The sequence below is a fragment of the Sphaeramia orbicularis genome, chromosome 1 (genome assembly GCF_902148855.1).
Source record: "Sphaeramia orbicularis chromosome 1, fSphaOr1.1, whole genome shotgun sequence".
In the NCBI taxonomy this organism is placed as follows: Eukaryota; Metazoa; Chordata; class Actinopteri; order Kurtiformes; family Apogonidae; genus Sphaeramia; species Sphaeramia orbicularis.
This window is the reverse complement of record NC_043957.1, coordinates 6,982,535-6,996,390: the sequence shown is the minus strand read 5'-3', so window position 1 is coordinate 6,996,390 and position 13,856 is coordinate 6,982,535. Positions and strand designations below refer to the sequence as shown.

The 13,856-nt window shown below is 36.4% G+C and overlaps 1 protein-coding gene across 1 annotated transcript in view; it reads left to right on the top strand.

The window, feature by feature from the left end:
• The window catches only part of cacna1ab (calcium channel, voltage-dependent, P/Q type, alpha 1A subunit, b), a 331,651-nt gene that overhangs the window by 230,723 nt on the left and 87,072 nt on the right, over positions 1-13,856 (top strand). Inside the window, 7 exon segments of the mRNA XM_030154455.1 lie at positions 411-422; positions 4,206-4,305; positions 4,885-5,045; positions 9,667-9,804; positions 11,013-11,214; positions 12,970-13,134; positions 13,513-13,623. Coding sequence (XP_030010315.1) covers positions 411-422; positions 4,206-4,305; positions 4,885-5,045; positions 9,667-9,804; positions 11,013-11,214; positions 12,970-13,134; positions 13,513-13,623 — 889 coding nt within the window.

Sequence of the window (13,856 nt, the reverse complement as noted above, 5' to 3'; positions counted from 1 at the left end):
TATGTCACTGAGGCATCTGTTTTTCATGCTGTTCATACTCTACTGTGGTACTCGATTACTTTACTAAATACTGACTTTAACCCTTTGTGAGTTGGAGGTGTGTGTGTGTGCGTGTGTGTGTGCGTGTGTGTGTGTGTGTTTGTGTTTTTGGGTTTTTGACGCAGGTTTGCTCATCTTACTGTCCTTCCTTCTTTGTCTGTCTCTCATATGGGTGTATTTTTTTCTTGTTTCTACCAAACCCCCTTTCTCTTGTCTTGTGTCTGTCTTTGTCGGTCTGTCTTTCTATGTGTGTGTGTTTGTCTTTCTATGTGTTTTTCCTGTCCTTCGCTTCTGTCTGTCTTCCTGTCTTCCTTTCCTTTCTTTTGCTGTCACTGACTCTCGCTGTCTCCACCTTCGATGAAACTCAACAGGAGCAGCACCCGGTAAAGTTCTTCCTCTGTCCCCCCCCCCCCCCTCCCCTGTCCAACGCTCTACACCCCCTTCGTCCCCCGTCCTCCACCGGATCAATTTAGCTTCTCTCTCTTTCTTTCTTTGTTCGTTCGTACTCATCCACGCCGTATCGTTGCCTCGTTGTATTTGCCATCGCACTCCAAGAGTTCACCCCGAGACTTCAACAATCCAAGGTTTCATTTGTGACACGACTTTAATCACATTAACATCAACCTAACTTTATTTATTTTTAGTAGGGAGAACATTTATTATATTTAAGTATTTGTGTAGAGAGTGAAAATGCACCAGACGTTAAACCCTCTAGGCTCCAAAAGTTTTTAGTTCCATCCTTCATCCTGCACACGGCAAACACTGGATTACAAACGGTGACAAGAAAACATCTGCAGAAACACTTTTAAAGATCCCACAAATTGTTTTTCCACTCACTTCTTTTAATCTGACATAGTTTTTAGATCCATCTGACCACAGAAGTAGTGTCATGTCTCCTGAAAAGATGAAATTTTTAGAATTTTTTTTTTTTTTTTCTGATTTTAACCCTTAAAGACTCAAACGTCCACCTTTAACCCAAACCATCGACTGAAATTGTTTAATACCTGTTCATCCACTAATCTTATCAATACATGTCAATAATTGGTTTAAAATACAGTTTAATCTGAATTATTCATAGGATAAAATGTGCAAAACTTGTAAAATTAGGAAAAAATGTGCAAAATACTTGGAAAATTAGGATAAAATTAACCTAAAAACCTTAAATTGTGGCATAAACATGAACAAATTCCTCTAAAGTGAAAAGAAAATGAGAAAAATGCTTAAAAAAAAAAAAAAAAAAAAGGAAAAACATGAATAAAAAAGCATAAGGAACAAAAATAAAATGTACATGCACATTTATGTTAAAGACCCAAACATCCACCTTTTACCAAAACCATCCACAGATCTAAACTGTTTAATACCTGTTGATCCACTAATCCTATCAATACATGTCAATAATTGGTGTAAAATACAGTTTTAGCTCAAATTTTCACAGTATAAAATGTACAAAACTTGTAAAATTAGAAAAAAATTTGCTAAATATTTGAAAAATTTGGAAAAAATGAACCAAAAAACCTTCAAATGTGGCATAAAAATGAACAAATTCTTCTAAAGTGAGAAGAAAATGTGAAAAATACTAGAAAAATAAGAAGAAAAAAAAAAACTTGAAATATGGTGTAAAAGTGCACAAATACTTGTAAAGTGAGAAGAATGAGCAAAATACTTAGAGTTCATCATTTCATAACATTCAGAACCCTGTATTTATACTGTTAACCCTCAAAAACCAAAACCATCTACTGATCTAAACTGTTTAATACCTGCTGATCCACTAATCTTATCAATACATGTCAATAATTGGTGTAAAATACAGTTTTAACTCAATTATTCATAGGATAAAATGTACAAAACTGGTAAAATTTGAAAAAAATTCACAAAATACTTGAAAAATTAGGAAAAAATGAACCAAAACACCTTCAAATGTGGCATAAACATAAACAAATTCTTCTGAAGTGAAAAGAAAATGAGAAAAATGCTAGAAAAATAAGGAAAAAATGAATAAAAAAACACACGGAAGAAAATTAAAATATGCATGCACATTTATGTATTTATTTAATCCTTAAAGACCCAAACGTCCACCTTTAACCTAAACCATCTACTGATCTAAACTGTTTAATACCTGTTGATCCACTAACCCTATCAATACATGTCAATAATTGGTGTAAAATACAGTTTAATCTCAATTATTCACAGGATAAAATGTACAAAACATAAAATTTGAAAAAAAATTTGAAAAATACTTGAAAAATTAGGAAAAATTAACCAAAAAACCTTCAAATAACATGAACAAATTCTTCTAAAGTGAGAAGAAAATGAGAAAAATGCTAGAAAAATAAGAGGAGGAAGAGGGTCCGTCCAGTTCCACGTGTCGACTGTTAAAGACGTTCGTCAATGAGCTGCCACTTTAATTATGTCTTTACGGAGGGAGCGTGCATCCCAGAGGTGACAGAACGCTGAACCAACACATTGTACATACATAGACATTATGCTTGTGTGTGTGTGTGTGTGTGTGTGTGTTCAGTTCCAACACCTATGGCCTTAGCAGGCTTTACTCTAATACTCTGATAGAGACGCCTCAGTCCTACTCAACTTCAGAGGAGGAGGACCTATTGATTATGGAGCCGCGCACACACTTCCAAAGCCCCCCCCGCTGACGTCCACGCAGACCTGCCAAGGCTCCGGCTCAATCAATCAGCCTCCAATTGAATTGTCTTAGGTTTTTTTTTCTGCTCACGGGGAACTGAGTTCATAGTTAAAGAGCAGGCCTTGATGGACGACCTGTTTTCCTGCTGGGGCGTTGGCGGGCGTCCAGGCGCCTCCTGCCTTCGCTTTTTTCAAAATGGCCCATCCACTTACAGTAAACATCAACTCAGCTATTTACTCCATCAACACCCCCCGATTTTTTCCCCTCATTGATATTGGTTTATAGCAGGGGTGTCAAACATGCGGCTTGGGGGCCAAATCCGGCCCACCGAAGGGTCCAATCCGGCCCCCTGGGATGAAATTGTGAAATGCAAAAATTACATTGAAGGATCAAGGATGTTAAAATCCTTTTAGGTCATTTCAGTCTAAAGTGGATCAGAACCAGTCTATCATACTACCATAATAACCTATAAACAAGGTTATTATCGTTAACGAAAACTAACGAAAAGATGAAAACTAGAATTGAAAAAACATTTTCGTTAACTGAAATAAATAAAAACCATGACTAAAAGAAAACATTTTTTTCAAAATACAACTTGGTTAAATTATTTCAGTGTGCGTGTATCAGTACTTTTTGAACATTCTGAGCACAATTTCAACAATACTGCGATAATCATGATAACCGTGATAATTTCGGTCACAATAACCGCGATATGAAATTTTCATATCGTTACATCCCTAAGGCTCCGACATGTGATGTCTGTTGCACAACTCGACATCACATGTCCACATATTTTCACATAGCCTCTGTTTTTTCCCCTCCCGGTTTTTCCTCAATTCCGGCCACAGTCGCTGAATAAAGTCGAAAATAAAACAGCAAACTTTACCGAACTCTGGGTTTTCGGAAATGACGGAAGCTATGTGAAACGTATCCGATCAGTTCATTTTAGTGACTCGGAGTCGAGGATTATACCGACATAATCCTACCCGTGTTCTACTTTACAGTTGTCCCGTTTTTCTGTTTTTTCCTACATCTAAAACGTCCATTTGTTCAGAAGAACCGAACAGCGTCTCATTGAAAAAGAAAGAAAGAGGTTTGGCTGGGCACTCTGCCGTTGAGCTGCCTGTGGATATGGAATGACTTCATGTACTTACAGACTATTACAGACCATGATGTGGCTTCTCCATGTCCATGAAACCAAACGGTCAGTCAGCTGATCGCTTACCCTCCCACTGGTTTCATGTCTGACGTGCACTTAAAAAGTTTCTTTTTCTGCAGAAGACGACACTAGAACTGTCCTGCATCGTGTGTTTTTTGTACTAATGCGATCACTGTAGATGTTGTTGTTCAGGTAAATACTGTTTTTGAGGGACTTTTCAAACGGGTCACCTGGTTCTTTTATGGTTCATGGTCGGATCCAAAGGGTGCGGTAAGAGCCCTTTGGGATCCTTCCATCCACTCGTTGGCTCTGCCTTCTTAAATGTGTCCTGACTCTGCGGTTGTTGTTCCCTGGTCAAACCTGTAGGGGGAGCAGCAAAGGAAAAGACATCAGTACAATCAAGTCCCTTCGAGTCCTGAGGGTTCTGCGTCCTCTGAAGACCATCAAACGCCTCCCAAAGCTGAAGGTCTGTTACCATGACACTGGTGTGTTACCATGACACTGGTGTGTTACCATGACACCGGTCTGTTACCATGACACTGGTCTGTTACCATGACACTGGTGTGTTACCATGACACCGGTCTGTTACCATGACACTAGTCTGTAGGACGAGTCAAGGGTTAAAGGTCAAAGAGAGAATCTGCGGGAAACACTGCTGAGCTCCTCCTCTTCCTCCTCCTCTTCCTCCTCCTCTTCCTCTTCTTCCTCCTCTTCTTCCTCCTCTTCCTCTTCCTTCTCCTCCTCCTCCTCCTCATCTTCCTCTTCCTCTTCCTCCTCCTCTTCCTCTTCCTCCTCATCTTCCTTCTCCTCTTCCTCCTCCTCATCTTCCTCCTCCTCCTCTTCCTCTTCCTCTTCCTCTTCCTCCTCCTCTTCCTCCTCCTCCTCCTCCTCTTCCTCTTCCTCTTCCTCTTCCTCTTCCTCTTCCTCTTCCTCTTCCTCCTCCTCTTCCTCCTCCTCTTCCTCTTCCTCCTCATCTCCCTTCTCCTCTTCCTCCTCCTCCTCCTCCTCCTCCTCATCTTCCTCCTCCTCCTCTTCCTCCTCACAGGCTGTCTTTGACTGTGTGGTCAACTCTCTGAAGAACGTGCTGAACATCTTGATCGTCTACATGCTCTTCATGTTCATCTTTGCCGTGGTGGCTGTGCAACTTTTCAAGGGACGCTTCTTCTATTGCACGGACGAATCCAAAGAGTTTGAGCGCGACTGCAGGTGAGTTGGAAAACACTCAGTAACCCCACATTACATACACGGTCCTCCACAGGAGTACAATTTACTCCAACTGAAGAAAATGTCCCTCTACTCAGATAACATTTGGTCCCTCTCTAAAAAGACTAAAAGTTCCTCTTTGGGTAGAGTTCTCCAAATTCACTATAGAATCAAATTTGAATGAATGAATTAATGAAATCTTTATTTCGAACATGTCGACAGTGAAATCAAAACAAAAATCAACCAACAGAATATAAGTACTGGTACATGAATGATTGATAAGCCAACAAACAACAAAATAAATAATAAATAATGTTAGTAATAGTACATACATTTTAAAAATAATAATATTAATATAAAGGAAATGAAATTATACAAGCTCGAAAAGGAGTAGGAAGAAGTAAAAACCTATATACCCTTACCCCAATTTCTATTCCTTATGATCACTATATAGCAATTATTATTTTGCATGAATATCAATATAATAATAATAACTAGAAAAGCACTCAGAGAGCGCAGACCTCTGCCAAGGCAGATCACACCCCCCCCCGATCACCACCAAAATTTAATTATTTGTTCCTTGTGCCAGTATCAACTTTTCCTGAAAATTTCATCCAAATCCATCCATAACTTTTTGAGTTATCTTGTACACGGACAGACAGACAAACCAACGCCGACAAAAACATAACCTCCTTGGCGGAGGTAATAATAATAATAATAATAATAATAGTAATAATAATAATAATAAAAACAGTGTAACAATATCACACATCCTTTTACTTATATACACTAATATGATAATACCCATTTACAACTTATCCTACCAGATATTAATGCCAGATATTAATAAAAACTTAATAAAATAATAATAAAATTAATTAAAAAATTTACTCTTTTTGAGGAAAATACTTGACTCTGGAAAAAATGCTCAGTAATTTTTCCTTTGTACTTCCTCATATTTCCACAGGCAAAAAACTGGAGGTCAGTCACAAACTGATGTTAAGGTTGACATGAACAAACTATTTAAAAGTAGTCAAAATAAACTCTGATGAAGTGATACTCCTGCTACGAATGAACAGCGGTGGAATGTCAAAAATGATGATGATGATGAAATTATTTATTCAGTCCTCACATAATCCAACCAGTGTCAACACTCCAAACATTACCAACAGGTTAGTGACTGAAAAGGCCCAGGCAGAAGCAGAATGCTTCTATTAATACCTGTCCTAAAGAACAAATTCAGCTACCCAGCATTCAATATAGGAAAAAGAAAAAAACAAAAACAACAATGCATGCAACCAACCAAACAAGCAAAAACATAAAACAGTGAAACTAAACCAGAAAAATAGAAAACATGACCAGTCAAATTAATGGTAATTTAATGTAGAGTCAAAAATTAATTATTTACTTATTACTTATAAGATCTTAACAATTGTATCCTTCGAAAATTACCCTACATACCATTTTTTAAATATCAAAAATGAGCTCCACATTCTTAAATCCATGCTGGACTCATTCCATAGTTTAACTCCAACAACACATATACATCATCCTTTTTTAATCTCTTTTCTAGCTTTTTGTACAACAAATTTACAAACATCTCGCAAATCATATTTAGACTCATGTGTTCAATTAACCAATTAATCAATTACCCACTAGTTTTTCTTTTGTTTCTGAAAAGAAAATCCAATTACCAACAGATATACTGAGCCCGGATCTGAGATACTGTAGGTATTTAGGGTCAGTAGAAGGATGGTGTAAGGGGGCAGGAGGTTCTAGGTCAAACTTCACTCCGCTCCTTTTTGAAAGTTTATATAAATCTTTTTGTTGTTTGGTTTTAATGTTATATTTGAAATAAATAAACAGACAGTAGATAGATTCTGTATTGTCATTTCACATGATTTTTACAGTGACATTTAGTTTGACAGTAATCCCTGTCACAGCACATGAATGTATAAACCAGGGGTGTCAAACATGCGTCCTGGGGGCCAAATGCATCCCCACATAAGGTTCCAATCCGGCCCCTGGGATGAATTTACAAAGCGTAAAAATTCCACAGTCAAGGCTGTGGAACTCATTTTAATTCAGGTTCCACATATAGACCAATATGATCTACAGTCAAATAATAACAGCAGAATAACTGACAAAAAAGAATGACTGCAGATTTTCTTCTCGGTTTGATGTGAAAAAAAAATCAGACATTATGCCGATAAATAATGACAACTTCAAATTTTTGTCTCAAAAAATAACATCAAATTATGAAAATATTTACATTTCCAAACTGTCCTGTAACAATAAAATGTGAATAACCTGAACAAATATGAACAACCTGAAATGTCTAAAGAAAATTCAGCCCAATTTGAACTCTTTTCTTCCTGTTCCTCAGTGTTTAGTGTCTTTGTAGATCTGATCCAGAATGCACATGGACTAATGAGAAGTTGAGACAGAATATTGTTAAATTGCACTTTTTTTTTCTTTAGAAATTTCTTTTTTTTTTCAGTTTATTTACATCTTTTTGTTTGGATAGTTTATAAAAATAAGTATTTTCATAATTTAATGGGGGTTTTTTGCACTAAAACAAAGACAAAATTTTGCAGTTGTCATTATTTATAGGTTATTCTGTTATTATTTTAACAGTACGGTCCACTGCAGATCAAATCAGGCTGAATGTGGAACCTGAAAGAACATGAATTTGAGAGCCCTGGTATAAATACAGACCAAAAAAACATATTTATACATTTATTTCTATATTTGTGTCTTTACCTACATGTAATTCTCTGTTGTGTCTGTTCATGGACATCATGTACTCACTCCATCTGTTGGTTCCTCGTAGACTCAGCATTTATTGTGCAGATGCTGCCACCTTGAGGGGTTTGGCGGTAGTTTTTGTCATTAAAAATTCAATTGCATTTCCAAAACAGACTCAGAATCAGCTTTATTTGTCCAAGTGTGTGAACACATACAAGGAATTCTGCTTCGGTTTTTCACGTCGTACAATTTCAACATAAACACGAACACATTTAAATTAAACACAGACCAAATATAAAAAAACGTTGGACTAGAAACAAACATGACAATGGGTTTAAGTACAGTATAAAATAAATATAAATAAATGGGTAGAAGTGTACGGAGGTCCAGTTTATTAAAATATATGTTTCTTTATTTACAGTGAGTGTATGTTGTCAATATGTACAGACTATAAACATGTCCAGAGCTGGAGGTAGTCTCTAATCCTAATCTGTCAGTATATACAGGGGTGTGTATCGGCAAGAATCTAGCAATACAATACAAATCACAATACTAGGATCACAATACGATATATCGCGATATATCATGACACTGTTAACAAGGTGATATTTTTTTGTTTTGTGTCTTTTTTTAGAAGATTATTTCCTGGAAAAACTTATAGTGCAGCATTGGGATAAATAAAGTTTTAACATGCGGCTTTACCGGTACAAAAAAACACACAAATAAATAATAATGTTTTCCAGACATTACAGTTTAAGATCCTGCTTAAATGTTCATATTCTATTGCGAAAAGAATACATAGTGTTCAGTCCCTGAATCATCCAACATCAGAACATTATTTTTGACCATTCCCAATAAAAAAAAAAAAAAAAACCTAACAAACCTTTGTCTCTTTCAGAAAGTAAAAAGTGCTTTTAGGATGCTTGAATTATCCATTATTTAACAAAACAGTGTTATTAATTTTAAAAAAGCTACACTTATGACCTGCAGTATCACAATAGTACTTTTGTAGTAAACAAACAACAGAACTAAATACCCATGTGAATATAGAAATAAAATAGTAAAATAAACATGTGAATATAGAAATAAGATTAAAATACCCATGTGAATATAGTAATAAAAGAATAAAATACCCACGTGAATATAGAAATAAAAGAGTAAAATACCCACGTGAATATAGAAATAAAAGAGTAAAATACCCATGAGAATATAGAAATAAAAGAGTAAAATACCCATGTGAATATAGAAATAAGATTAAAATACCCATGTGAATATAGAAATAAAAGAGTAAAATACCCATGTGAATATAGAAATAAAAGAGTAAAATACCCATGTGAATATAGAAATAAGATTAAAATACCCATGTGAATATAGAAATAAAAGAGTAAAATACCCACGTGAATATAGAAATAAAAGAGTAAAATACCCACGTGAATATAGAAATAAAAGAGTAAAATACCCACGTGAATATAGAAATAAAAGAGTAAAATACCCATGTGAATATAGAAATAAAAGAGTAAAATACCCATGTGAATATAGAAATAAAAGAACTTGTCTGCATTTGAATAAATATCTAAAAATATCGATACAGTACGTTTTAACATCAATACAGTATTGTGAAAGGAAATATCGTGATATATTGTGATACTGATATTTACTTACACCCCTGAGTTTATAAACGTATAAATGTCCTGAAGGTGAAATTCTCCGATGCCTTGTATTTATGGTCATGTTTCTGCACATGCTCTGTTCTCCTGTACTTTAACACCTGTGTGTTTCTGCACATGCTCTGTTCTCCTGTACTTTAACACCTGTGTGTTTCTGCACATGCTCTGTTCTCCTGTACTTTAACACCTGTGTGTTTTTGTTCCTACAGGGGCGAGTACTTGGTGTACGATAGGGATGAGGTTAAAGCTCAGAAGCGGGAGTGGAAGAAGTACGATTTCCACTACGACAACGTGGCTTGGGCCCTGCTCACCCTCTTCACGGTCTCCACTGGAGAGGGGTGGCCGCAGTGAGTGACGCAACTACATTTACCATGAACACACTGGTGGACACTGGAGCAGGCCTTTCAAATACTAGTGTTTCATATCATTATCCTCATATTATAACTGTCAAACACATCCACTATCTAAATCACAGTCTGTGGACCCATTGAGTCCAGGTGTTTCTGTTCTAACAGGGCTCTGGGATCCAAAACAATAAGGACTAATGTCAGAGTAGAGTTTTATATTATAGGAAAAATATCCTTTTGATTATTAATATTGATGTTTCTAAGTTCAGCTGGAGACATGATGGGTCCCAATATTTATGTCCATGTAGTTTAGAAATATCAATATTTCACTGTAGTTCAATGGTAGATTTTTCTTCCTCAGTCAGATGTGATGAAAGTAGATGGAAAATATTATTTACAGTCAGAGCAGGAAAAATATTAGAGACATTTAGAGGGAGAACATTGAAAATCAGAGTCAGGGATAAAAAATGAAAATTTGAGTGGTTTTGAGGTGATTTTTAGTTGTTTTTTTTGGGGGGGGGGGTTAGGAGGTTTTTGAGTAATTTTTTGGTGATTTGGAGTTTGTGTTTTTTTAAAGAGGTTTTTAGGTGTTTTTGTTGTTTTTAGGAGGTTTTTAGGTGATTTGGGTTTTTTTTGTTGTGTGTGTTTTTTAGGTGATTTGGGGTTTTTCTGTGGGGTTTTTTTGTTTGTTTGTTTTTTTGAGGTTTTAGATAATTTTTAGGTGTTTTGGAGAGGTTTTTTTGGTGATTTTTCAGGAGGTTTTTGGGTGATCATGAAACACCACAAAAAACATTCTAGAAATTTGGAGGTAGAACATTTAAAATCAGAGTCAGGGATAAAATAATAATAATAAATGTTGATATAAATTCAGTCCAAACCATCTTTGAGTCATTTTGGAAACAAAGATAAGAATTTAATTCAAACTAACCAATGCACTGATATCTATCCCATAATATAAAACTCTGTTCTGACATTAGTCCTTATTGTTTTGGATCCCAGACCCCTGTTAGAACAGAAACACCTGGATTCGACGGGTCCACAGACTGTGGTCCATTTGAGGATAAGTTAGGTCATTATGATGTGAGGATAACGACATGTTACTGAAAAAAAAAAAAACAGACCTTACTTCCTTATATGACCAAAGTGTCTGTGAATCCTGTATAGTTTCTGAGTGTTTTCCTGTTGTTTTGTTTTTCCTTTTTTCTCAGGGTGTTAAAGCACTCAGTGGACTCCACCTATGAGAATCAGGGCCCGAGCCCAGGTTACAGGATGGAAATGTCCATCTTTTACGTGGTGTACTTCGTTGTCTTCCCCTTCTTCTTCGTAAATATCTTTGTGGCTCTCATCATCATCACCTTCCAGGAACAGGGGGATAAAATGATGGAGGATTACAGCTTAGAAAAGAACGAGGTGAGGACAATCACGGTGTCGGAGAACATCTGAGTTCAGCTTCCACATTCAGCCCAAATGGGTCAGACCAGTAGAAGAACAACACAATCCACTTTTATGTCTCTTTGTTTTAATGTGGAAAAAGCACAATTACATTATGGAAATGTGAATCACATGCACAACAATCATTTAATAACAGACAGAATATTGGTCCAATTACACTGATTTATATGAAGACAGTTCAGGTTGTTCACGTTTGTTCAAGTTATTGACATTTTATTGTGAAAGGATATTTTGTAAATGGGAATATTTACAATGTATGATAATAATAATATAATAATAATCAATCGTTATGTAATTTTACTTTATTCCACATGAAACCAAGATGTAAATATAAATTCTCATTATTTAGATTAGATTAGATTAGATGACACAAAACAAGACTAGATTTGACTAGACCACATCATATTAGACTAGACTAGATTAGATCAGATTAGATTAGATTAAACTAGACTAGATCGGATTAGATTAGACAAGATTAGACCAGATTAGATTAGATTAGATTAGACCACATTAGATTAGATTAGATTAGATCAGATTAGATTAGATTGAACTTTATTGATCCTTTGGGCAGATTTTATATATATATATATATATATATATATATATACACACACGTGTGTGTGTATTAGGGTTGGGAATCTTAGCTGTAAGGCCGATACGATACGCATCTCGATACAGCATCTCTGATCTGATATGTTATAGATACATGTGTGGCACCTTGTGATGCAATACAAGACCATGACTTTTTACAAAGTGTCTTTAGTTCAGTTTCAGAACACGTGCTTCCCATTCAGTCAGGTGAAAAAGTTCGGACTTTGTTTCCAAAGTCGTGTCTCTGTTTGTTTCTAACACTCAACTTCTTGCTCCCTCATCAAATCAATTTGTAATGAAATGTGCTTGTCATGAAGGTAAAACAGAAAAAGGTTCTGTCACTTTAAGAGACACTTGAGCAAGGTATTCTGGGATGTACCGCTGGATCTGTATGACACTGTTAAAGGAAGTATCTGTGGTATGTACTGCAGTATTCAATACAGCTGATCTAGTAAAAGTACACGTTCATAAACCACATGTGTTCACCTCCTTCTGTGTCTGTCACATTCACATACAGACGTTACAGTATTCATCCACGGAGCTCAGACTGTCAGTGTACAGTGTACACATCTGCGAATCCACGGCATGGGTCTGAAGGAAAGAAAAAGTTCACCCAAATAAATAGTAACACTTTTAAATGACAGTGAAAATATATTGTATTGAACGGATTGAATTTTATCGATACAAACATTCAATAACCCATGTATCTCGATATCATTCCAAACTTTTCATTCACTTGCAGCTTCTCTACTGGTGTACTGGGATCGTGCACATGCGTGTCGGCGTATCGGATAGTCTTCCCATCCCTAGTGTATATACATATACATAGTTTAATAATCACAGTTAAAAGTTATGATAAGGTGATAAAATAAAACCCATTATTTCTTCATCTGTTATTATGTTATTCCTCTCCTTTACTTTGGTCTGGATGTGGAACCTGAACTGTTGACATGTTCAGAGTAATTTTTTTCACTTTTCAAATTCATTTCGGGCCAAATCTGGGCCCTTTGGCGGTCTGCTTTTGGCCCGCCTTGGGCCGTACGTTCGCCCTCCCCTGTCTCAGAACATGTGTCCGGTTCAAAGGGAACGGTGTCTTTAACCCTGGTGTCCTCTGTGCTGCAGAGAGCCTGTATAGACTTCGCCATCAACGCCAAGCCTCTGACTCGCCACATGCCCAAAAACAAACTGAGCTTCCAGTATCGGATGTGGCAGTTCGTGGTTTCTCCGCCCTTCGAGTACAGCATCATGGCTCTGATTGCGCTCAACACCATCGTCCTCATGATGAAGGTACACGTCCAATTCTCCACCTGAAGCTCCACAATAGAAAACAGGAAACCCCACCACTGGACAGCTGAACATATGGGTCATTTCATACTTTTACATCATATCAGCGTGTTCTTCCACCTGTTTAGACCCTAAAACACACAATAAAACAAAACCACTGAAGAAAAGGAACACAAGCACATACAATTAAATATAAGAAAATACGTGAGTTACACTGAAAAAACACAAAATACAGAGGATATTATTAGAATAAATGGTGATAAATCACTTAGGAAAGTTTAAATAGAATAAATTCCTTTGGGAGCTGACACTAAAGCAGCTTTGGGTGTTTCTGGGTTCAACACACACTCATTCTGTTCTTGTGTTGGTGTTTGTTCATAGTTTGACGGTGCATCAACAACATATGATGACGTCCTCAAGTACCTCAACATTGTGTTTACAACCTTCTTCTTCATGGAATCAGTCCTCAAGATTATCGCTTTTGGCCCTCTGGTAAGTACAGAGAACACACACACACTAAGACAAACACACAAACATACACACACACTAACATATAAACACACAAACATACACACACACTAACATACAAACACACAAACATACACACACTAACATACAAACACACAAACTAACACTAAACACACGCACAAAGACAAACACACAAACATACACACACACTAACACTAAACACACAAACTAACACTAAACACACACATGCACCAAGA